At 49.2% G+C, this 23,848-nt stretch overlaps 3 protein-coding genes and 1 non-coding gene across 4 annotated transcripts; 2 read left to right on the top strand and 2 right to left on the bottom strand.

Moving 5' to 3' along the window:
- The first annotated feature begins 82 nt into the window (after positions 1-82).
- Positions 83-155, top strand: Trnak-uuu. Its single transcript has one exon. It is a non-coding gene; the product is annotated as a tRNA-Lys (tRNA).
- A 159-nt stretch (positions 156-314) lies between these two features.
- Positions 315-1,332, bottom strand: LOC105701146 (ATP synthase subunit e, mitochondrial). The gene is made up of 3 exons (XM_012427595.2): positions 1,111-1,332; positions 562-718; positions 315-488 (listed from the first exon to the last, which is right to left on the bottom strand). The coding sequence occupies exons 1-3, from the start codon at positions 1,162-1,164 to the stop codon at positions 454-456; spliced, it is 246 nt and encodes an 81-aa protein (XP_012283018.1). The 5' UTR covers positions 1,165-1,332; the 3' UTR covers positions 315-453.
- A 3,559-nt stretch (positions 1,333-4,891) lies between these two features.
- On the top strand, positions 4,892-14,653 carry LOC105701384. The gene is made up of 5 exons (XM_012428097.2): positions 4,892-4,908; positions 5,138-5,256; positions 10,507-10,636; positions 11,201-11,299; positions 14,152-14,653. The coding sequence occupies exons 2-5, from the start codon at positions 5,248-5,250 to the stop codon at positions 14,172-14,174; spliced, it is 261 nt and encodes an 86-aa protein (XP_012283520.1). The 5' UTR covers positions 4,892-4,908; positions 5,138-5,247; the 3' UTR covers positions 14,175-14,653.
- A 6,083-nt stretch (positions 14,654-20,736) lies between these two features.
- LOC105701144 (trypsin-3) lies at positions 20,737-22,217 on the bottom strand. The gene is made up of 7 exons (XM_012427593.1): positions 22,118-22,217; positions 21,943-22,040; positions 21,725-21,819; positions 21,477-21,636; positions 21,269-21,382; positions 21,062-21,208; positions 20,737-20,993 (listed from the first exon to the last, which is right to left on the bottom strand). Exons 1-7 carry the CDS (start codon positions 22,173-22,175, stop codon positions 20,772-20,774), a joined length of 894 nt encoding a protein of 297 aa, XP_012283016.1. The 5' UTR covers positions 22,176-22,217; the 3' UTR covers positions 20,737-20,771.
- Positions 22,218-23,848: the final 1,631 nt, after the last annotated feature.

The following is a 23,848-nucleotide window of genomic DNA, read 5'->3' as shown; positions in this document are numbered from 1 at the left end:
TAAAATATTACTTTTTATAGTTTCTTATTATCTTTGCTGAATTACAGAATATCTATTTATTTCATAGGCTAAACTTATAGATGCCCGGATAGCTCAGTCGGTAGAGCATCAGACTTTTAATCTGAGGGTCCAGGGTTCGAGTCCCTGTTCGGGCGATTTTTTTTATTTTGTAATTTTCACACGATAAAAATCAGAAATTTACGAACTCTACAACTAATATTTCACATTATTTTAAGAACTTAAAAATTCATGTCATGTTTATAATTAAATCAATAACGTACTTCTGTAACCCATTTTAAGAAATTGGAGGTAAATTACAAAAATTGTTTTTATTTAATTTATTTGACTACATTCGCGTCATCTCCAAACAGAGGTGGTGAGTAGCATTGGCATGTTTGAAATAATATTTTACAAGAAAGTCATTTATCGATACACTAGAACCAAGATCAAGATCTACTTCATCCATTGCTCCATCTCTTTCATCTCAGCTGCAAGAAGAACAACATTATACAAAACATATTTTTGCCTAAAACATACATTTGTACACCTGAAAAGACTTGCCTTCCAACGCTATTTTCTTTTCTTCGGCCAGCTTTGCATCACGGATGACCTTCTGTTTAGCTTCAATCTCTCTTATACCAACTTCCCTCTTACTCAGTCGATTTTGATGGAATAGCCCATAAAGGATACCAAACGAGAGAAAACTCCATCGTCCGAACTAAAAAATGTAATATTAAAACTTACAATAACTAACAAAGTAGCGATAATAAAAAATACAATCCACAGCTTATGATAGAGGATATCAAGCAAGAAATTTGAATTAGAAAATAGCACGACAGGATCAAAATGAATTAAATAACAGAAAACATTTTGTACACTGGCGGACATCCAGAAATGGCAAACTGACAATATGCAATCATTCCATACATTTTTGAAATTACAATAAATATGTTTACAAAAAATTATGTAATAAACTGCTCGCAAGAACCGACAGTGTTTCGTCTGCTACGGCTGTTTGAGAGTGGACGAAATTAGTGCTACATAAAATACGGAAACGAGTAAAAAAAGGATGCTAAAAAGATTTGATACGGGCGAACGATATTTCACTACCTTGATTAAAGGAGAAACTCGAACGGGCCTGGGATTGAGTTCAACGGACGACATTTTGCTCTTGGAGGGTCTTCGATCCTGTACCACTGGTTCTGGTCTGTTTTAAAGGTTAGAATTAAAAAACATGAACGATGGGACTACCTAGTGGGTACGCAGCAGAGATGAGTTGGAAGATTGTTCACGGGCAAGTCGCGCGATCGCGTCCTGAGCTGTCCCCTGGTAGAGGATGTGGACGACTAACGTACTTGCCACCTGATACTCCCCAATGACGGCCAATTCAGGGATCCTTCTCATATTTGCTCTCAAATCGGTTGAGAAAGTTAACGGGTACACGGTTCCCCCGGTATCTCACAGATGGCGCTAGCTCCCTTGTCCATCCGAACTCCTCCCTTTCAATTTAAAAGCGGTCCTATATATAACCGACATATTATTTTTTAACAAGTCTTTCCTCAGTTTCGCGAGGAATTCCCGTAAATTGCCTCGAAGACTGTCACAATCGTCCGACCCCGGGGAGTCTCACCTTGAGCGACTTGCGTTCAAGAATAAACTCGTAAATATAGAAAAAGACTAATTTCAGCATCTGTAGTTTGCGTTGCAACTATCACCAGCGACTTCGAAGATGGCCAGTTCTAGCTGAGGAATGGGTTTCCCGGAAAATGAGCTGAAAAATTTATGATCGAATCAAGGTGGGCATAAAGAACGCAGAGGTCTGCCGATAATTTACTCGGGTTTGCAAATCGAGCTCACGGGCGCTGAGGCAAGGGACATTTTACCCAAAGTAGCGCAAAAAGCCGTCATACTTGACACCGCGACAGTTTCGCCGTATCCTCCACGATCTCGAATAATTTAACGATGAGTCTTATCCTCCGCCGGGATTTTCCAATCAAACGCAGCCATTCGAACGATTATCGCACGCGATCGTTTCATTCCGAGACGCACTCATGGCGATACGCGAAGACCTTCCGTGACAGAAAAGTGTTCAACCTTGAATAAAAGCTAGGAGTTTTATTAGCAGCAGACCGCGTCAGCGATTCATAATTCTCATTTTTAAGGCAATTAGATCCGGTACGATTTTCACCTAGGTATTCCTAACGTAGGAATCCGCAAAGGTCGCGCTTCGAGAGAGTCGTAGTAATTTTTTGTATACATTATCCTTCCTACTCGGGTGGCGCTTAATGATATTACGTTCTTGATCTAATTAAATAACTTGATAGACGTCATATTCTTAAGCGAACCGTTTTTTAACCCCTGATCTCTTAGTGATGATATCAAAACGAAACATTTTTCCAGGGAACGTGGATAACCAGATAAGAGTATAAACGTCTCGTAACCGGGATTACGGTTACGAGTCCACGATGTTGCCCGATACCGGTTTTCCCTGCGACGAATGAAGTTCCCCGTGTCAGATATGTTCTCGTAAGTAGGCGACTTAGTTGCCCGGCAAAAAGGCAGGGAAGAAGAAATGAAATTCCCGCGGGGGTTCACCAGACAACGTAACCTGGCTCCGATGGTCGGCCCCCAGAGACCGAATAGTTATGTCACCTATGTGACTCATTCCGCGATCTGGTTCAAGATCGAAGTCTCGATCGGCATTCTTTCCGACGTGTTTTACGTTCCTGGACCGCCGTGTATTTTCACCTGATCTATAATTAGACCAGGAAACCTCCCAGGCGGCGATTTCGATCGCGGACACGGTAGATATCCTCCGATCGGCACCGGAAATCCTGGGGGAAAAAATGTATCGGCACTATTAATCTATATTCCGGATATTTATTTCCGTAGATTGGAGTTCGAGAGAACACGGATGACCACGGGATCGATATTTCGAACGTCGAGGTCGCAATCGTCCCGGAATTACCGCAGGATCGATAGAAGGGCAAGTACAGCCTCTTCGACTTACCGACTCCAAGGGAAGGTCGAGGATCAATCGTCTTACGTGATTGCGACCACATCCTGCGAAGACCCTCGTGGGATGAAATTACAACTCGGTGTAAAAAAGGAATTGAAAGAGGTTTAAATTGGTAAACGTCGGCACGAGTTCGTCTGGAGGTCGTAAAATGTCTCCCCGGGCCAAGTCGCAAGGGTAGGTTCGTGCCACTTAAGAGACGGTTTTGTCAAATTATGGGGAATTGTTCTAGGGCAATTCTAGAAAGCCAAGGCCGCAATCGGCCCGCAAATACCGCAAGTACCGTCTCTTCGATTTGGTTCCAAGGGAAGGTCGAGGATCGATTGTCCCCCCCTGGTCTTACGTGATCGCGACCACGTCCTCTGGGGACCGACGTAGGACCTCGCCATCCAGGGCACCGATCTTCGAGGTCGCGTTCTTTACCTTCGATGGACAAACAGCGTTTCCAAAGAGCCTCAAAGTTCCCGGAGGACGCTCGTTTTAATTTTTTTTCCTCTCTTCTTTACCAGTATCCGATCCTCTCGGTCAATACTAATTACCAGGCTTTGATGACAGGGATAATTGGCGACTAGAGTCGATCTTAACCGACTTACGAGGGGAAACGAAGGCATGGAGAAAATCTGGGCCAGCTTCAAAGTATGGGGTGCGATCGTTTCTCGTGCCGTAACACCCGGCTTCGAAATATCGGACGTTTTATAACGCCAAAAAAGAATATCGACCATTTTCACAATTTCTAATTCGCGTAAAGGCATTAACGTTCGCGCTGAATCATTGTAAGTGCATCAAACGCTGCGTGCATTAATTAAGCGGCTGTTTCGTGCTCGCGGTTGCTACATAATACCTAAGGATAGCCATTTCCGCAGGCGAAAGTAAAACGTATTACTTTCTTATCTTATCAGCGGTGCAACACCGGAATTATTTAACTCCGATCCCATGACTGGACGATGTTAGATAATTAATGCATCACGAAGTAGGTATCCAATTTCGGAAAAGACCAGGAGTCGCGATCGCTTCTTGTTCATTTCCGGTACTACGTCCGAATAAAGTTCAATGAATCACCGTTTCGATGAATCGATCGCCGTGCCCATATCGATGCGAGCTCGGCCCTGAGACGTTCGCCAACTTCTCCGGCAAAAATGCAAAGCGTCCAGATTTCTTCCGGTGCCCTTCCCGCTCGGCGCCCGACCTCAGGACATTTAATTACTTTTTTACTCCAACAATTAACGAACCCATTGTTTGCAAGCTCGTCCCTGAGTCGTTCCACGACCTCAGCAAAAATATCGGGTGTACGGATTTCTTCCGGCGTACTTCCTAGTCCACATGAAACTCGAGCGAAATCGATTATTTTTTTCTCCGGTTAATTAGCCGACCCATTGTCCGCTCGTCCCTGAAACGTTCTCCATTTTCTCCGGCAGGAAAGACACGATCTCCACTTCCTGATCGGCACGCGCGCTCGGAGTCTGCCTGGAGGGATGCAAGCGACCTTGGCGTTCTCCAGCATCCGACCACCCCGAAGACCACCTGTCCGATGTCACTCAATAATTCCCTGCCTCGGGTGAGACACTTTCGATATCGATTATCCTGCCTCTAGGCAATCAGCGAAACGAATAGTTGACGTGGCCGACATTCCAGGTAGCCTGAAATACAAGACCCAATCTCGACAGGTGCACCTGCAGGACCGAGCACGCGTTCTCGGTCCCGAAGGTCGCAGTCGCCCGGGGGGCGCGAGTGACCTTGGCCGTGAGGCGCCCCCGAGATCCGGAGCGGTCCAGGGCGGAATGGACCTCGTGATCCGAAGTGGGGCGGTGCTCCTTCCTCCTGGAGGTGGGGAACGGGTCCGCGCGAGAGAGAAGGGAGCCGCCGTGGTCACCGTCGGTGCATATAAGTCCCCGGTAGGTCCCCTCCTCTAACAGACCACGCGCAATATACCGTTCCTCGACGGGCCGCACCGCGCCGGGATCGACCTGTACACACCGCAACGTACCGTAACGCACCGGAACTACCGTGTGGTGCGGTACCGAACCGCACCGAGTCGCGATCTAGCTCCTCCGGTGCGGCCGCGATCGGTGTACGTCCCACCCCACGACCAAGACCTACCTCAACGTCGTTCTCCATCCCCAGGAAAGCGCCCCTCGCATGACGCAGTGGCTTTTCCGACTGCGACTCGGTGCTTCGATTTGAAGGGAAATTCAAGGTGCAGTTTCCTCGAGGACTGAAATTAAGGAGGCGCCATGAGAATCGTAAGTGGTTTGGTCAGAATTTATGAGATATGGGATGAGGGGTAAATGGAAAGGGGTGGGTTAAGACGAGGGATTTACTGGGGAGTCTATTGGGATCGCTAGGTGGAGTCTTACCTGGCCAGGTGTCTCCTCTCGGGGGAGCACTTTTCGGTCCATCGCGTGCATCCGAGGGGTCCCCGCAGTCGCAATCGCTGCATTCGTTCCGGTGATTCGCCACGCGAGAAATGGTCGGTTCGCCAGACTGCGCCGGTAGGTTTGACTGGTCTCTCGTCGGTTTTTGCGCGGCGTGCAAGTCGATACCCTCCACGGGTAGACGAAGTGCCTACGAGCTGGCCGGGTGCTTGTCCAGCGTCCTGGGATTGGCTTACAGAGACCGCGAACGAGCCGCGAGCGAGTTCCTGGATTTCGCCGGACCTTTCCTCGGTTTCTCTCCTTAGCTTCGGCATTAAGCCACCAGGGCTGCGGCAGACCGTGACGACGAATAAAAGGGGCGAGCCGAATATCAACCACGAGCCGCATTCCTAGTCGTCGTCCTGGGGTCTAGAGTGCGACGAGAACGGGAACCGCGGGATCAGAGGGTGCCTAAATGACTTTCTGGATTGCTCGCCATTTCGACGTCAACCTGAATGGCGCGAATGGGGACCAGATCGAAAATCCAATTTAATCTCCCACATCCAGGGAGAACAATACCCGATGAAACGTCTTGACAAATTCATGCCTCGTGGGGCCGACCGCTTGCTCGAATTCCTGGATCCTGGAGATAAATTCGCACCAGGACCTCGCCACTCGAACCCCGGACCTTTCGCTTTCCAGGCGACTATTGCGACCGAGCTGCTTAGACCCTACGCCTACAATCTCCGCGGCCTTATTTAATTCTTATATAGAGAGTTCCTGGTGCCACGTTACCACTACTTCCTAAAACATTCATAGAGACTGGACGGTGCACAAGACCGTACCGATTTGAAGCCTACGTTGCAATAAACCTCGTCAGGGGAGAATATATTTTGGAACGCGACCCTATCTTGTCAGAGAAAGAGCGGCTTGGATAATGACGTGATAAAGTCCGTGGAAAGTTGGGAAATTATTCCTCGCGCACTTTTACGTAATTTATGCCGATTTTATTGGGTAGGTCGCGAGCTCGGGCTCAAAGAAAATTCCCAGATGCGAGTTTGAATAAAATCGATGGGCAAGTAAAGTGGGTGTTTAATTACCCGACTCCGGGCACTCGACAATCTCGTTACATCGAGAAAGAGATCATTAAGGAAATTACCCGACAGCGCGTGTAGCGTGCTCCTCTTCTCGTCTATCCCACTTTTTTTTTTCCCGGCTCGCGTTCTCCCCTTTTACTCGCCTTTGGCGAACGGGTGCAAAAGCGCGGATGGTTTGCCAATTGAGACAGGTAGCCAGGTAAATAATTATCCGACCGGACGTTTATGGCGGATACTCGGAGCACCTCTGAATAACTTGACAGTTCGTTGGGCAAGACCGCCAACTAAATAACTAGCTACACCGACAGGTAAACCGAGATGCCGAGAAGTGACACGCACTAACGACTGGGTGACTTCATAACCCACGACGTAACGAATCAATAATTCTGCATCCCGCCATCCGGAAGTGCTCAAAACTCGACGGCTCCCTCGAGGAGTCGATTCGTTAGAGTTTCTAGCTGGATTTTTTCCCCGGGTATTTATTTTTTCCCCGGGATAATCTCGGATTTTATTGCATACCGCATATCGCAAGAAAATCGAAATACGTAATATTTCTTGCGGGGGGAGGAAAAACCTAACCGGGTTTACAGCTGGGCTCTTTTTCTCGGCCAGCGCGTATATCGCGGGCGAACGTGCTCGTAACTTCACGCTGGTTAGCAGGTAGATATATCCAGGTTCTCGACCAGCAGGATACCTGGATGGAGTAAGTAGTCCGAGACGTAGTCCAGAGAGATGCCAGATACGCAAGATCCGAGTTCACGCCTGCCCTGATTTCCCTGGGTTACGAAGTCACCCCGAGACGAGCTTAAGGCCATCTACGAGAGTGCTAGAAATCTGCTGGATCGAGGAGGACCCCCGGGTGTCGGGAAATCGAGGACCCATTGTCAGACCGCGATTAAGGACGATTAGATGCAGAGTCCTCAGACCTCGTGGCAGGGCACCGTGACGAGGAAGGTGTGAAGGCCGTGCCCGAGGCCGTGACTTGTCACGCGACTCGACGATCGGCGAATTTAGGGCAGAACTGATAAAAAAAAAAATTAAAAAAAAATTATCAGGTCGAGGTTCTTAGGATAAATAATTTTTTTTATTTCGGGGAAAATGTGGGAAAATGTGTTTTTGAGACTGGGGTAGTGGTGTTTGATTTTTGATAGGGAAGAAAGGCGAATCGGTATTGTTGCGAAGGAGAGTCGGTGCTAAATGCTAAATTAACGCAATGAGCATCTCGTGGTAATCGGAATCTCGTAGAGGACAATTACGAGGGTTTATTGACTCCTCGAGCGAACATCCTGGCGAGGAAGTGGCGAAGGTCCGCGCGAGGCCGCGAGATGCCACGTGGTTCTAACAACCTCGTCCGTCAAACGCGAAACGCATCGTTTGAAAGGCGGGGAAGTTCAAGATTTCGAAACGCCCAGAATGAAGGATTAGTCGAAAGTTCAAATGATTTCATGACGAGCCGAGGACGCGGCGTTACGACATTTTTACCTCGATTTGCCAAATGCAGGTAAAAATGTTAAAATTTACGGATTTTCTGCCACTCCGAGGGACACCATCACCTGTAAGACGCGGTACCTTCAATTAGGTGAGGCATGTTGCGTCAAAAAAATTATCCCACGTAAAATTTACCGGCGGAAAACTATCCGAAGCGGTTATCGTCCATAACTTGTCCGGGTGAACAACTTCGATAGAGTACTAAAACGTACTGACTACAGGGTTTTCAGATAAACTCTTCGGAGGTAAATCGAGCGTGCCGCAACCCATAATGCGGTTTCGAGCGGTGGTCCATATAATTACCCGAAGAATTTACCGACGAAGAATAAAGGCGGCAGGGAATTTGTGAATACATTTATAGAGTAACAAACGACTAACGAAATGGGCCCTATGGGCGTTAACGCGGTGAGTATCTCAGGTGAATCTGAAGTCACGGTGCTCGCACATATATGTCACATTAGACGCGTGACCTCGTCCCTCCCTCGGCATGGAATCATCGTTACGCCGAAGAAACACGCGAGTAAACATCATTGAGACATCGTTGTCGCGCTAAATGTGCCGACGACGTTGCGTTGTTATGGAATCCCATCAAAGAGGCCGACCTAAGCGAGCGCGTACATTCCGCACGCGAGGTACGTATGCATATCCGAGTGCACCCTGGTGGGTGCCATTCTTCGGCATTGTCCGACCCCGTTAGACCTCCCTCGACGGAGGCATTTCGCAGTGGCACGTTGCCGCTGCATTAACGAGGTACATGCATTAACGAAGCACTTAATCGGCCGACAGACGGACAGGCCGCCTAAGGCCTCAGAAATCGCGCTCCAGATCCTATCGAAGAGCGGAGAGCGAAGTGCGAATTTTCCTAGGAGATCGAGCAATGATTTATTATCCTGGGGGACCGAACGGAGACAGGAGGCTCGAGAAAACTGCCGAAATGAGCTTTTCTTCGAGAAATTAGACGGTGATTTACGAGCCGGCGTAATAAGTGCGCTGATGAAACTGGAATTCAACACGTGGGAAGTTATACGGGCATATCGCTCTCCATCTGCTGAATTCCGTCGCAATCATGGCGTTAAACGGAAAGTAAGGCCTTGTTACGGTAGCGTAAAGTCGATCCGGGGCGTAGGGGAGTAGTTAGCCTGAAATTGCAGTTCGCGGTTGCGCCGCGACAAAAATCGGCGAGTTTATCGAGCGGCTCTTCCGTTCGAACTTTTCAATGGGTTTTGCGTTTATCCCGTGTGTTTACTAGAGGCATAAAGGAGCGAACGGTCGGTTAAAAAATCCACCCGTAAAAGCCCGCCCGCGAATTAGCGTTTGCATTAATTTGCATTTCTCGAATAAACGGAGGGCCCGCCAAATTCGGCGGCTTTTCGCCGGGGATTCTAAACGGGGAAATTTAACTCGGGAACAATGGGGCCGCGCTTACGGGGAAATTGCGTGCAATTAAATAAGTCTCATTTCGCCGAAAATTTCCCAGGACTCTAGCCGGCCCCGACAGTAAAGTCGGCGGAATTTTATTACGCTCGGTGCATTTTATTACGCCCGCTGCATATTATTACACCGGCTACATATTATTACGGCAACGGCTTAATATTACAACTATCGGGTCGCGGGAGGTCCGGGATCCGTTTCGTCAGGATTTACGTAAGGAGCCCTTCGAAAGTGTAATCCCCGAGAAAAGGAGCAGTAATCGGCCAGATCGGCGACGTAATCGCCTTGAAATCGAATTCTCGACGCAAGACACACTTAAGAGTCCCTGTCGAGGAAGACGAGTCGAGATTACGGCACTTTCGTTACATCCGAACGTCTCTGAATTTCTCCAGGTGACTCAAGCGTTGGGCGCTCGTTTATGTGTCTATTAACGTCGCCAAATGGCCAGATTCAGACATCACATTTCGCGAAAGTGCGTGTCAGGGTCCTCGCCTACCCAGGAGTAAAATTCCTGAACGCGAGAGGCGAAAAAAGAATTAATAGTCGCGTGCGCTGATGAATGGCTAGACAGGAAGATAAAGCAATAAACGAGCCATCGACGTGGCTCGAGAACGAAGATGCTATCATAACCAGGCCATAAACCGCAAACTCCGTTTTTTTTTTTACCGTGGCATTCACCTAATAACCGATAAAAGACGTCGTTTGATTATGAAGTACCAATCATCCCGCGGCTAATTTGGGAGGTTTCGCAAAATTCGACCGCGAAGCTAGCGCGATAAAGGCCATTTATGATCTATCGCAATTTGTCGGGATAATCGCAACCTTAGCCGGTTTACTTAACGCACTTGCTTCACCGCGATTTTACGGCCGCAATTATTGCACCCGCCGGCGACACTTCTATTTCCATTGTCGTCGCTCCGAGCGCCGTTTGGAGTAACGACTGGCGGACTTTTTGCCGCAATTACCCCCGGTGATTTTTGCGACCACCCGAGGAGAGAATTTCACTGTCACGCGACAGTTGACGGGGCTAAACGACGGACTAAATGCGCGTCCTGTGTGAGCTTTCCTCTCGTAGGAACGAAGGAAGAGACGAACGACGTTAACGAGGTCGCTCTTGTTGCAGGTCGCCTTCATGATGGTGCTCCTCGCAGCCGTGGTCGGCAGTTTCGGCCAGGGCTACGGTCAGCTGTTCGCAGGATTCGGAAGCTACGGCCGACTCACCTCCGGAATGAGGGATCCTAGATCCAACACCGGTAAGGCGAATTTTGCAACGATTATTTACAACCTAGAGCCTAGGCGACCAGGGAACGTTCCCAGCTCCGGTGTCGGTCCTTGGACTCGATTGCTACATACTCGAAGCTTTAGGGCCCGATCGTGACCGAATCCGCGGTGAATTATTTTATCTCCGATTTAAATCGATCAAACTCGAGTGTGACACGGATCTCGAGTGAAAGCGGCACGAGGGGCTCACGGTTTGTTGCTCAAGCCGAAAATCTGGATTCGGGGTCGGGATTTTTTAATTATTTTCCTTTTTTTTTTTTCTAATTTCTACGCGAAGATTCCACGGCACGAAAATATCGTGCCGGTAGTCCGACCAGGAAGCGCCGTTTCTCCTAATCGTTCATGTCGAGAGAGTATCGCGAGAAACCGAGGGAACCCACAGCGGTTTACGGTGGTCCCTGGTCGATGGGCTAACGCCGAGAGAGAAATCGCTTCCGATTTCGCAGTCCGGCCCGTCCGTGACGGCCTAGGAGGCGCGACGTCTTCTCCGATGTACCTTTCCGTGGTTGGTAATTCCGATTTTTTATTCCCTCCAGGACCAGTCCTGTTCCCGCCAGGACCTCCGGCCAACCCGGCCGACACCAGCGGCGTCGTAGTCGGGGCCAGCGGTTACGGGTTCGTGCCGCCCAACGCAGGTAAACCCCTTGGAAAATTCTGAGCCCCGGATTCGGAATCCCGAGACGCGGAGAGAGAAGGTCGCAAATTAGAGACGAGATACGCGTACATGCGTACAGACCCGTCCGCGAAATTCCGAGCGAAAGCGGAACGGAAAAGTCGTGCCGAGGAACCGTACCAAAATAACGCCCTGGAGCTCTACTTTATATTCTCACTCGCGTTCCTAGTCGCACCGTTTCCGAGATACTCCTTGCACTCTTTCTCCTCCGTTTCGGTCGTCGGGAGTGTCTCCTTCCCCCAGGAGCCATTATACCGGGCGCCGCGGGAAATCAAGGCCCACCCCAGTCCCTCCACCTTGGAAGACGGAAAAATGATCGCTAATTCCAGGGGCATCGAAGAGTAGTAGAAGCGAAAAGGACAGGAGCTAGGAAACGACTGTACATATTGGAATGTATCCCGACACCTTGCCCCCTTCCAGAACCGGAACTCGCATTCTGCGCCGCGGCATAATGGCTTATGCGTCAGGCCCTAATGCACTTGGCCGATTAGCTCCAGAATATCGCTTCGGAGTGATCCCGAGAATGAAGGAAGGAGACACTACGAGCCTTGACCGAGATTCCATTTGCGCGTTACGCGTGCACCTGGGTAACAGGTATCGTTGATGCATCGATTTGTCCTCGCGGTGCAGCGTTACAGTTTGCGCCGCGACGCACGCTTAGCGTCCTTCCTCGTGTCAATTAATACGTTACGACTTAATTAGTGAGCTAAGAAGACGAGAGGTTGCATTCGCGATAGAGATCCCCCAAAAAAACGATCGGCAGGTAAGTCCACCGAATTTGAAGAAACCTTCCACCCCGTTACCAAGGCAAAACCCTTTGAAAGGACCCGAACTCGAGCGTCGGTTAAGCTAGACATAGGCAATTATAAAATTCCCCGAGTACGCAAATACAGGAATACCCGTACACGTTTCTTCCCTTCACACCGTATGCACACTCTACTAGATTAATATTTAAATAGCATGTAAACTCCCCGATAGTATTTATCCTACCGGACTATAACCATACGAGTTGTATCCACCGCACGCAGGGATTGTTAAAATACATTAATTTATTATTACGAAGTATCCCCTCCGAAAGTCGACCGAATTGTCCTGGCTCTGACCTCCTGGCTTCCGGGATAGAGGAGGTACCGGTTCGCAACGAGTCAAAGAGGGTTACGTGTCTCGCGTAAGTTAGCGACGCCGTTCGCGTCGTACGGAGTGACGTATGTAAGCGTACTCGGAGGCGATCCTCGGGGGAGCCGGGATGACGAGACCGAACGAGATTCAGCCTTGGTTCTCGGTGCCCTCCGGCGGGCTCCTCTCAATGGTGCACGCGGTGAAAGCGAAATCGATTTCGAGGTCTCCGTCTTAAACTCGTTTGCGCGTAACCTTCCTTATACGACGTGACGCCGGCGTATAAAGTTACGAGGCCTCGGAAGGCCGGGCAAGGTTGCCGGGGCGGCGCTTCCGTCGGGACGTCCGCTTCCCGGATATCCACCTGACAGCCCCCCGAGGACGCGACCTGGACACCTGTCGCTCCGAAGGAGGCAAAAAAATGGATATCCATTAAGAGATAAGAGCCACGAGGGGGGAAAAAAATTCATTACTAATGCCTCGAAATGCGGCTGCTCCGATTCGAGGTTGTCCGAGAGCATTGATCTCGGCAAAGAGCCCGCTCATCGGACATTTACATGAGCGGCAAGGTCGAGGAGCAGGCGAAAAAAGGAAAGGAGACGACATACGTACTCTAAGCGATGATTAATAATTAGAGACACGCGTTATCGGGAACGCCAATAATCTGCCCGGTCACTACCTCGCGGACGTTGGAGCTCTTGCGACGGGGAAATTCATTTTCCTGCTCTACTTCGAGAAAATGGGGCGGAACGGATAATTAAACGGTCACCCGACTGGGTGGGGAGTCGTGGTATTAATACCGGGACTGTTATTATTAACATTTTCTTGTATTAATAAATTCGTATAAGGAGGGCTAATGCCGCGGCTGCCGCGAGACCGTGAGGGTAATTTCAGAGGATAAAAAGCTCCCTGTCGCAATGAAATTCTCTGTTAACGGGGAAATAATTGTAGTACTAGTAAATACTACTGCCGGGGCAATAAATCATGCAGCCTGTAACGTCGGGGATCGTTGGTCAATGAAAGAAAAAAAAAAATGACTGTTCCTACGCACTTCCTTCCACGTGGCGAGCTTGGCTCTGCACCGAGGACACTCGGCCTCTCTTCTAACTCTTCCACGATTTGGATACGTTACGTGTGCTGTAATTATTCATCCCGTCGTGCACCTCTTGATGTTAATAAAAATTTGATAATTCTAAGCCGACCGCCGTTATCCTCGAGATGAATAACGAAGGCGGCAAGAGGGGTGACGATCCAAAGCGGGCAACAATGCGCCAAAGGAACAATTACGGATATAATTATTTCGGGACACGCAAAGCTAGACGCGTAAAATGATTCACGTGCCTAGCTCGCTCAAAATGCGGACGTTTTTTTTACGCTCATGACTCCACAGCTCTTAATTATAGTACTTTCGCGGCTTCTACAAATTACGAGGCTGAGTACCCCAGGTCGGCTGCCTTCTACGTGGAGGAAGGAATCCTGAAAATTTCCCAAGAAAGTCCGAGAGAGCGAGCACCGGATGGTTTCTCGAGGAGGTCGCCAGGACAAAGCGGAAGATCGTTGTACATAGAGAAATCTTAAAAAAAAAAAATATATACATAAAAAACTTGTGAAAAAAAATTTCTCCCAGAATTTTCGTGCATGCTCCACCCTAACGTGAACCTCCCCAGCCCTGGAATAACAGGAGGGTTTCTTTTTCAGGCATCTTCACGTATTACTACTAATCCGGTGGAACTACCTGCCTCTTCCTATCACCAACTCGTCCCTTAATCGAGAGCTCGTTGCTCTTATCACGCCGAGCTCTCCCAAGGCCGAAAGGAGATCGCAGCTTGGAAGGTCTGAAGGGGCAAAGAGGGATCCACGGAATCGTGCAGGATCACGGATCGGATCGTAAGGACGAATCGCACAGGGGGATTGTCGCTACGGAGTCCGCCATTTTGTTCAGAGCGGCGTCTCGAAGAACGTCTTCCGCGACTTCCGGCAAAGATGGCGGCCATCTGGTCGCGTCGCTCTCCGTGACTTGTGAAGGAACAATTGTAATCTTAGCTAGAGGTAACCAAGGTAGACGAATTCGTGCATCGGAATGCACCTGGCCTGCGAAAGCAGACACACGTACCTAATGCTCCACGGGCGGGCATCTGCGAACGTTAGTATAATACTTCCGTTTTAGAAAGTTAGCAAATAAAGGAGTCGTTTCCTTCGATCGCGTTGAATTTCTCACCTCTAACCGTTAATTTAGCTCGCCGCGGGAAGAACGAGGCGAAAGTCGAATTTGAGTTCCCGCCGTTCCTTTTAAGATTCCTCGCGGGAAATCTTGGCCTTGGCGCGGCTCCTCTTCAGGGCGTCTAATGGCCTCGAGTACTATACCCGGTGCATATAAATTATTATAATATTCATAAACATGTGTATTTATATGCGAATATGTATTAAAATTTCGACATTTTTGTCTGTAATGGCCTCGCTCTTTTCATGAAAACGCCTCGAAGAGGTGTCGACATCGATACCATTGCGGAAACCGACCGATTTGATGCACTGCGCGTGCCTAACTGCCGGCCACTCTCGGCCTCTCTAATCGATCCGGATTATCGAGTTCGCGGGCTGTCAATATCGTGCCTTTCGATGCGTAAACTCGGTCCAGCGAACACGCATGCCGGTGAAACTGCTCGGCTCTGTGCGCGCCCAGGAATTTGCATTTTTGTCGGCCACCAGACATTTCCCCACTCTTCAAAGGAAATTCAGGGGGAAGCGCGGACGAAGGATGAAAGATCAAAGTAAAAAATGCGACCTCGATGGATTTTTTTTTTATCCAGGGAAAAATGAAAAGGCAGAACGGAAACGGCTTCACGAGGAATCTACATAAAAGGCATCTCCACAATTTATTCCCAATTAGCTGTTGGCAAACACCCTCGTGTCTCCGTTTAATAACGTGAATAAGTATTCTCCTCTTTCGACGTGTCGAAACACCCAATTACCGGTTAGGTGTTCGTTTACCCGCGATCGCGAGGTTGGTCAATTGAAATTTATTTTCAGCTGTTCCACTTGATTATTCCCGTGGTTTATACATCGCCATGTAAAGTGACGCCGATGTCTTAGATCCGTATTCACGCATACGCGCATTCTCTCGGATGAAGTTCTGTATTTTCTCGCGATTTTTCCTTCCTTTTTTTTTTCTTCAATTATTTTTCCCTTCTCTTCTCGGCGCGAAAATCCAGCGGAAAAGAACGACCAAAACGACGAAAAGTGGAGCCAACTGGTTGTCCGAAACCAGTAAGACAAGTCGAGCACGTTTCTAATCTGCATCTACATTTAATATGACTACATGGTCTCCTCTATGAGGTAATTATTGTAATCACCGCCGCGATCGCTTCTATTACCGCAATATCGCTCGAGTTCCATTTGACACGATTCCGCCTAAACGTAACGACTTTACGGCTTGACCGAAACCAAACTGCTCCAATTCCACTTCTGCCTCGTGATAGGGTATCGATCCGCGATGGAAAGTGGATTATTTTATTTTCTTTCTCCCGGTATCGAGTGAACTTTTTTTAATACGGAATTGCATCCGCGGTCGTGCTGAATTCTATGCGGAATTCTCGACGAGATACTCGCTCGGTACGCGGAGGTTGGTACCTCCGGCTATTGCTAACAAGAGGTCGGATTAGAATTACGGTGGTTTGGTTACTACCAAGGCGGTCAATGCAGGACGTAATAGCACGTACCATTGCCGAGACCGGTCGCGGTACTCTCACGTGCCGTAGTGTACACGGGTGAACTCGAGTATAACTCTATAAGTACGAGCTGTACACGTGTTCGGTACCGAGGATTTTCACGGAGCCGGTCTTGCGGTTTCCGTGAAAACTGCATCCCAGAAGCGCGAATATATAGACCCGTCGATATGCAAACGACCGATAAAGTGCTCTCGAGTTTTAAGAGCGCCCTGGCACGAATAATTGCATCGTTTACTCGAAAGACGGGCACGTTATAGTAGTATAGTAAATATCCATTTTTTTTTTTCAAGTTATTTAAGAAGTTAATTTAAGTCAATGGGGAAAAGTCTCGGTCGATGATGGACCGAGGACGAGGGACGCAGCGAAGACTTTGCGGCCTAGTCGGAGCAGTTTCCCCGCGTGCGTTGCGGTTTCCGCGGGAACTGGTATTTCAGAACCGCGAAAATAAACCCGAGCGATATGCAAACGACCTCGCGAAGTGCATTCGGCTTTCCACGTACCTCTGCATACCGCGTCTGGGATAAATAACCGTATCTACGATTTTAGAGTGCACCTGTTACTGCGGGATTTTCAAGTACCGATTTCCCTCGCACGTGATTGCTACTTGCGGGGCCGCGGCAAAAAATCGAATCGGGCTGCAACGTGGGATCCGGAGGGAAAAAGGGAAACGACCTAACGACTTCAATTTGTCAGCTCGAGTGTCTTTGACTTTACCGCACCGCCGATATTTCAACGGTGTCTTTGCACTTGGCGGAGTGCATTCGTTCCTGTCGCGAATTCGAAATATTAATTAGGTATTCCGCATTGCCGCCGTCTCCTTGCACGCTCGACAATGTACTTCGAAAACTCTCGACCACGTGCATGGTCCCATTGAGCTGCACCAGTTAGCGCATAATTATCGGCAATCTGAGAAATAATTTCTATTTCGCGGAGTAACTTACTTGCCTCACGCAACGTGGACCACCCTCGGTGCCCATTGAGAAATCGGTAACAGTCGGACAACTGAGACCGGTAAACGAGAAAATCAAGAATGAACGGACTTACCTTTTTGCGCCTCTACAATTGGCAGTCCGAGTCGACAGTTTGAAACTCACGTCTCACGGCGGTGACCGGCAAATTTCGCAAGGAAATCAAGTGTCCAGTTTTTAAAAACTTCTTCGGGCCCGCGTGCCCGCAAGAGACAAACTTTTTCTTAGCTGAGTTTATCAGTTCCGATAATAGCGCTAAAATGTATATCTTTCTTTTCTTTCAGATTTCGAGGGTCGTTACTCGGGGCCCTTTACGGAGGTGTAAATCAAGATCCGGCAGCTTGCCATTTATGATCACCGCCCTTGGCAGATCGGATGCAATTCCCGGGACTAACTGGCGACGGTTTCGTAAGGTAGTTTCGTAGTATCTCCTACGTGGGCGTCAGAAAATGGAGCAAGCAACGGGCAAATAAGATCGGGCAGGCATATCGAAAAACGGAATATCCCCTCGTAGACTAGTTCCTTCCCTTTCCCTCTCGGCCTGAGAGCGGAGCTCTAATTCCAGTCGATATGTATCCCCGCTGCGAGTGCGTTATTATTTTATTACGTCAGGATTTTAATCGCAAGGAGCGGCGTCACTCGTGACTCCGCAAAGCTAACAGAGCGGAAAGCTCGGACGGTAAACATTATTACTCGGCGGGGGTATGAGCCCGAGCAATCGTAAACGATAGTAACATTGACTAACGCAAGAGCCCCGCGAGTGAGACGGAGCGATTCGGTAGAACACGGGAGCGAGAAGGAGGACCGATAAATCGGCGACCTCGCGAGCCCGACGAGTATCAAGATAAAGACACAAAGTGGAGACGCGGACGGTGAGAACCCCGAAGAACAATGGAATAAATAAATAGGGGAATAACGAGTCAACCGGATATCTAGACTGATTAAACGAATTTGCATAGGAGGAGTAAATAAAAAAAAATATTCCTCAGGGGGTAAAAGGACTTTCATCCGATCCGGTTCCTTGTCCTCTGACTCACGTTCGAAAAAGTCTGAGGACGAAAACAGTCGTATCATCGAACGTCCGACATCGAGCCTTCAAGCCCTCGACTCGGGATATTTTCCATTTAATTCCTCCCATAGTCGACTATTTTGCGAAAGTCATTCGAGCGCCTTAAATCTCCCCACATAATCCCCAGCATATCTCTCCTGCCTCCACCAACAAGGAACCGATCTATAGATCATTCAGCAGGGGACATTTAATAGCGCAAGCGGCCAAACCGGTATATCGGATCGAGTAGGTTCTCTCAAAATTCTTCCCAAACACGATCCCTGGATTTTTAACTCGCGGGTGGGGTGCGAAAGTGGAGTCGCGCGTGATAGAGTATAATTCCCGGGCGCCCACGCGTAAGTGCCCTCGCGTCGAGAAAACGCTCATTAAATCACGAGCCGTGTCCACGAAGTACCAAAGCCGGTGAAGAAAGTCAAATCTACCAGGAAGAAGCTCCGTAACCCTTATTAAAAAATCCTAGAAAAAAAAAAAATATCCACTTATGTTCCCACGTAATTCGCCAGTAATGGATATCTACTCGCGTCGTATCTACCGTTTCACGGCGTGTTTTTCCGAGTAACCTCCGCTGATAGAGTGCGGCCGAAGCGAAGCGATTAAGTAATCGGGTCGTTAGTAAATTCAAGATTAGAGGCACGATCAAGGATCGCGCCTCGAGGCGCTGACAATGAGCGATGAGCTCTAATCCGCTTCTGAGGAACGCATGACGCACCGATTGCTAAATTATTGCTAAATAATTGCGCGATCCGAACGAGGACTGTCGGGGAAACCCATTATTGCATTATCTAGTGCTATTCTATCGCAACTCCGAGACGCGTCGTTATCGCCTGCCGACCTAGGGCTTTGTTGCAGCCCGAATGCAGCCCGAATGCAGGCCGAATGCAAGCCGAATGCAGGTCGTACGCGCCGACGTACTCGCCACGAAAGCGAGCGCGAGTATGCACGTACACGCGACATGTGCGAATGCATAAAGGAGCCTTTCCTTTTGAAAGCTTGCCAACGTGCGTCCGATCTATCGGCAGGTGGCTAGATCCCAAACGAGTGCGGTGCACCCGATGCAACCGCGCAAACTGCATCGGATGCGCATATGACGCCATCGGAGGGAAGAGGAGAGAGAAATAACGATCGCCGACTCTGTGCCGTGAATCTTAAATAAAAAGAAACCGCGACTAAAACGGCTTGTCGGGATATCTTATCAGCGAGGAGATATTTTTAGCATCCCAGAAAGGAGGTAATCGGGAGGTACGTGGAGTAAACAAAATTTAGAATAACAAAGGACAGGTGAAACGAGTTGTAGGATTTGATTTTTTGGGAGGTGGGAGTGCAGAAGGAATTTCGGAGTCCTTGCCAACCCTCGAGGAGAGAAACGCGAGGAGAAGGGGAGAAGCGATTACTTCCTGGCGAAGAGAAGGGAAGCTGTCGATTTCTCCTCGATCCCAAGGATGTCAGTCGATCGAGATCTGGATCGAGGAGATGGCCGCTCCGGTTTATCCGCGCCGATAAACCGCCTAGGATGGCTTAGAGGAGCCGCGAAGCTGGAGAGTCCGGCTTAATTGCGCGGGTCGTGTGCTCTCGGAAGAGCGAACGGATCCAGGACGAAAGCGAGAGAAAGTTTAACGTACGACGAGAGCGAGAGGGAGAGATCGGCCGAGCGCGATCTGCGTACATTAGAGGCTCCTCTCTTACGTTAGATACGAGAGATCGAAAGCGCGACCGGATGCTAATTTATTGGACACAGGTCGGCTCCTTCGATCGCCGCGTCCTGCAACCTGTTGCCGGTAGAAACCCTCGCGAATCAGGTTTCGAAAGGAACGCGACAAACTGCGCCGACTGACCGATTGCATATGCATGCCATTGCGCGGGGCGAAACGAGAAAACGAGGAAAACGTGACGGACGCCGCTCGTTTCGTCGAAAGGATGAAAAAGTCCCTTTCAGGGGAGAAGAAAGGATCGGCGCGACCTTAGGCAGTTTGTCAATCAGCCGATGAAGTCCTCTCTCTTACGTCGTGCCGGAGCGGATCGAAAGCGGTCGTTCGAGGCCTAATTTATTGGACAGGGTCACTCGGCTCGATCGGTACGGAAAATGTCCCCACGATGAAGCGCGTAAACGCGCGCGGCCGGTTGTCTCCGGTTATTCCGCGTCCGGGTGGCGTAATTCCGCCGGGCGGGCTTGTCGCGTCAAAAGCACTTTTTTTTTTCGCCGGAAACTCCTGGCCGAGGCAGTCGATACCGATCGACTCGAACGAGCGAGTCGGTGAAAGAGCCGAGACGATCTCGCTTCCGCGTTTCCGTCGACGCGGGAGAGGAAAGGATCCGCGAAGTGGGAATCTGGAGGAGGCGAAAAAATTGCGAAAAAAATGGAGAAGGCATTGCGAAACGAAAATCCACCCCGTTATTTATACGCCTCTTCGGCTTCCCGAACTTCGCCCGACGACGAAGCCCGCCCTCCGGGACGGATTCCGACACGAGACGGACGTAATCCGATAACGCGATTACGGGGAAGAGGGTGCAAGAATCGACTCCCTTGTCGGGGACTCTAGGTGTATTTTAAATAATAAATTACCAGAGGGAAACGGCCGAGAGCCCGATCACGATCGGGAGGAGGAAAGGGACTTTTCCAGCAGCCGCCTGGGAATTCTTCGACATGGTAGACTGGATCCATTTTCGATATTGATAGACTTCCGTGTAGAAACCGGGAGTTTTTGGTAGAGCACAGCCAATCCCACCGGATACTATACCAGTTAGTCGGCTGTCGCAAATCATTCCTCCCCCCGAGTCGCCCTGGAAATTGCATAGAATTTATTTAAAGTCCAGAGGAAAGGTAAATTCTGGCCGCTGTAATTATGTACCTGGCAGGCGTCTTTTCCACCCTCCTTGTAGCCGGCGCAAATGCTGCCGTCGGGAATGTAGTAACCCTGGATGAGATCGCCGCAGGTCTTCCGGTCGACGATCGGCAGCACGACGTAGAGCAAGTCGTTGCTCACCACTTGGATGTTCTGTGAAAAAGATATCTCGATCGGTCCAGTTGCCGATTTATTGATAAACGTTCTACTCACGCTGGCACGATATCCCCATCCGGATACGAAACACATGGTGCCTTGGTTCACCGAAGTATCCCTGAGCACTATGCTCTTCACCGTGGAATTGTCCAGTCGAAATGGACTGGTTAGCTGCAAAAAAAGGGAAATTAATTATGAGTGGAAAAAATGCAAACATAGCAAAATCATCGGTTTCGCGTTAACGCCGAGCAGCATAGATACGTACCCTCAACAGTGCCACGTCGTTTGACAAGGTCTTATCATCGTACTTCGGATGAATGAAGATCTTATCGACGGTGCTGTTTTGACTCGAAGGAGCGGGAGCGTTCAGCCTGATCTGCCCGGCGACTACCTTGATGCTGATCTCGCTGATCGGTTTCTTATTCCTACAAAAAAAATTAACGATGAGGTGGAGAGATTAAGGATGAGACAAGAGAAAGTACTTTGAAATTCCATAGAAAGGAGTCTACTTACGAGTACATGCAGTGGGCAGCGGTGAGGACCCAACTTTTGTCGACGATGCTGCCTCCGCAGAAATGGTTCCCCAGTGGTCTCCTCCTCAAGGACACCTGAACGAGAGAATCGAATTAGTCGAAGATGAGTCACCTCGGTACCTGGTGCACCCCGAAGCGTACCGTTCACCTTGAACTTAGCCGTCGCAGATCCGAAAGGAGGATCCCATTAGCAAGTACCTGTTGCGGAAATTGGCCAAGAGTCGCCTTGGTACCGTTCACTATCCTGCCGACCAAGCCCTTGGGGGAAGAATGTCCAGGAGCTGGTAAAATGGACCCTGCGGGACGCGACGTCACCATTTAATGGACACCTCCTACTGAAACTTTCGGACGCCCCAAAATTGAATGAACTCACCATCGGTGACGACACAGGACACCAGCAATCCGAGGGAAACCACGAGAAACGAGTACATGTTCGGGACGATTGCGAACAGGTACGCGACTGAGTGACGAAAGGTTCGTCATCGAGTCTGAACTGATTCCGGCCATGGACGATAACCTTATCACCGGCGTTATCGCCATTCCGAGATCGGAATCAATCGGTATCGCGAGTAGGCCGATTGATGCGTGAAAACTCGCCTAAGTACCCGAGGTGTCTCCTCCAGGTGTGAAGAAAGGGAAAGGAAAATTCGACATTGCCAATCCGGCTCCGGTCGGTGCGGTTTTTCTCGGCGACGTGTTCCGACACTCGCGTTTTAGTCGCGTAGCCGATTAGCCTTTGGCACGCGATAATATGTGACAGACACTCCGTGTAATGGCGACAAGAGCACGTGACGAATCGAATTAGTCCTTGGGCAACGAGAGCCGAGTCGCGGATTTCATTTCGCGCCCAGCCGTCCTATCAGCCACTGATACCCCCTGGAAGAGGAAATACCCGAGGAGTGGTGAAAATGAATGAAAACGTGCGGATTCAGTTTCCCGGGATCGAATTATTGCGGTTTAAATGGATCGGGAGGAGCCCTTATCGGTGCGCCTTATCGGGGAAAGACGAAGTACCCCCCTCGACCCTCCCAACGTGACACACCACCCCACTGGCATTAAAAAGTCTTTATTAATGTGTATACTTTGTGTTCAATGTCGTCGTACTCGTACTTCTTCGCAGCGTTATAACAATATCGATAATAGTGACGACGGTAATAATAATAATAATGAGAGAGTAAGAGTAAGAAAAAATCGTACGCGGATCCCACGCCCTTCCCGGCGTCCCGGATACGGCGTCGCGACGCGATATCGAGCGGTTCTTATCGCGGGTGCATCCTCGGTAGTAGAACTATCAGTAAGAGTAGCAATAGTAGCGGTAACGGTAGCAGCCCTAATCACGCCGGTAGAGTAATAGTATAGTGGTTACCATATCAGCAGCGGTAGTAGAATAATCGTAATACGGTACTCGCTGTAATAGTGAGGGTATTATTATTATCATCGTCATGATCCGCGCGGGGGGACACACGAGTGCCTCGTTACACGAGCGTTATGCACAGAAAGTAGTCGGTACGCAATAGTTGAGTAGACTTATCCCTAAAAATGGGCGTCGATGCTAAATGTATAAAACAGCGGTATAAAAACTCGAACCTGACACTCTATCGTATATATAAAGATACTCGCGTATATCTGTGTATATATATACTTTATATATATTTATGTGTTCAATACGTCTTATTTACCGTGACTAATGTACCTGCCGTGCGGTAATGCTTACGGACTTCTTTTTCACCTCGGCCACGTGTCGACTGTCAACTGTCAACCGTCGACACGTCATCGACCCTCTTTTCCGGTGCACACCTATCGTTCTCGCCCCATCGATTAGACGTCCCTATCGCCTCCTTCACCGACACCATGACCTACCCCACAAACGCGCGACTGCCCGCCAAGGCCATGCGGTGCGGTCCCTCTACGCTCATATGTTAATAAATCCGCAAAAACCAGTACGCTATCATTTATCACGCCTATCGCGCCGATATCTACCGAACCTTTTTTTCGGCCCAACGGAGAGCGAGGAAATGTAAAACGAGCCGAACGGAACGAATAGCGCGATATAAATTTCACGTGAAATACCCCTACCTTGTAAATCAAAAATGGACGTGAAAGT

Source organism: Orussus abietinus, unplaced genomic scaffold, assembly GCF_000612105.2.
Source record: "Orussus abietinus isolate OABI.00-Male unplaced genomic scaffold, Oabi_2.0 scaffold5, whole genome shotgun sequence".
Taxonomy (NCBI): domain Eukaryota; kingdom Metazoa; phylum Arthropoda; class Insecta; order Hymenoptera; family Orussidae; genus Orussus; species Orussus abietinus.
This window is presented reverse-complemented; position numbering and strand designations above follow the sequence as displayed.

Excerpts from the sequence above, each read along its gene's own strand:
- LOC105701384 (XM_012428097.2), top strand. Across the intron at positions 10,637-11,200 it reads GGATCCTAGATCCAACACCG|GACCAGTCCTGTTCCCGCCA; the intron begins GTAAGGCGAATT and ends TATTCCCTCCAG. Across the intron at positions 11,300-14,151 it reads GTTCGTGCCGCCCAACGCAG|GCATCTTCACGTATTACTAC; the intron begins GTAAACCCCTTG and ends TTTCTTTTTCAG.
- LOC105701144 (XM_012427593.1), bottom strand. The coding sequence starts at position 22,175 with ATGTACTCGTTTCTCGTGGTTTCCCTCGGATTGCTGGTGTCCTGTGTC. Across the intron at positions 21,820-21,942 it reads TTGGCCAATTTCCGCAACAG|GTGTCCTTGAGGAGGAGACC; the intron begins GTACTTGCTAAT and ends TCTCTCGTTCAG. Across the intron at positions 20,994-21,061 it reads GTGGAAAAGACGCCTGCCAG|GGCGACTCGGGGGGAGGAAT; the intron begins GTACATAATTAC and ends TGCAATTTCCAG.
- LOC105701146 (XM_012427595.2), bottom strand. The coding sequence starts at position 1,164 with ATGTCGTCCGTTGAACTCAATCCCAGGCCCGTTCGAGTTTCTCCTTTA. Across the intron at positions 719-1,110 it reads GAGTTTCTCCTTTAATCAAG|TTCGGACGATGGAGTTTTCT; the intron begins GTAGTGAAATAT and ends TACATTTTTTAG. Across the intron at positions 489-561 it reads AAAGAAAATAGCGTTGGAAG|CTGAGATGAAAGAGATGGAG; the intron begins GCAAGTCTTTTC and ends TTCTTCTTGCAG.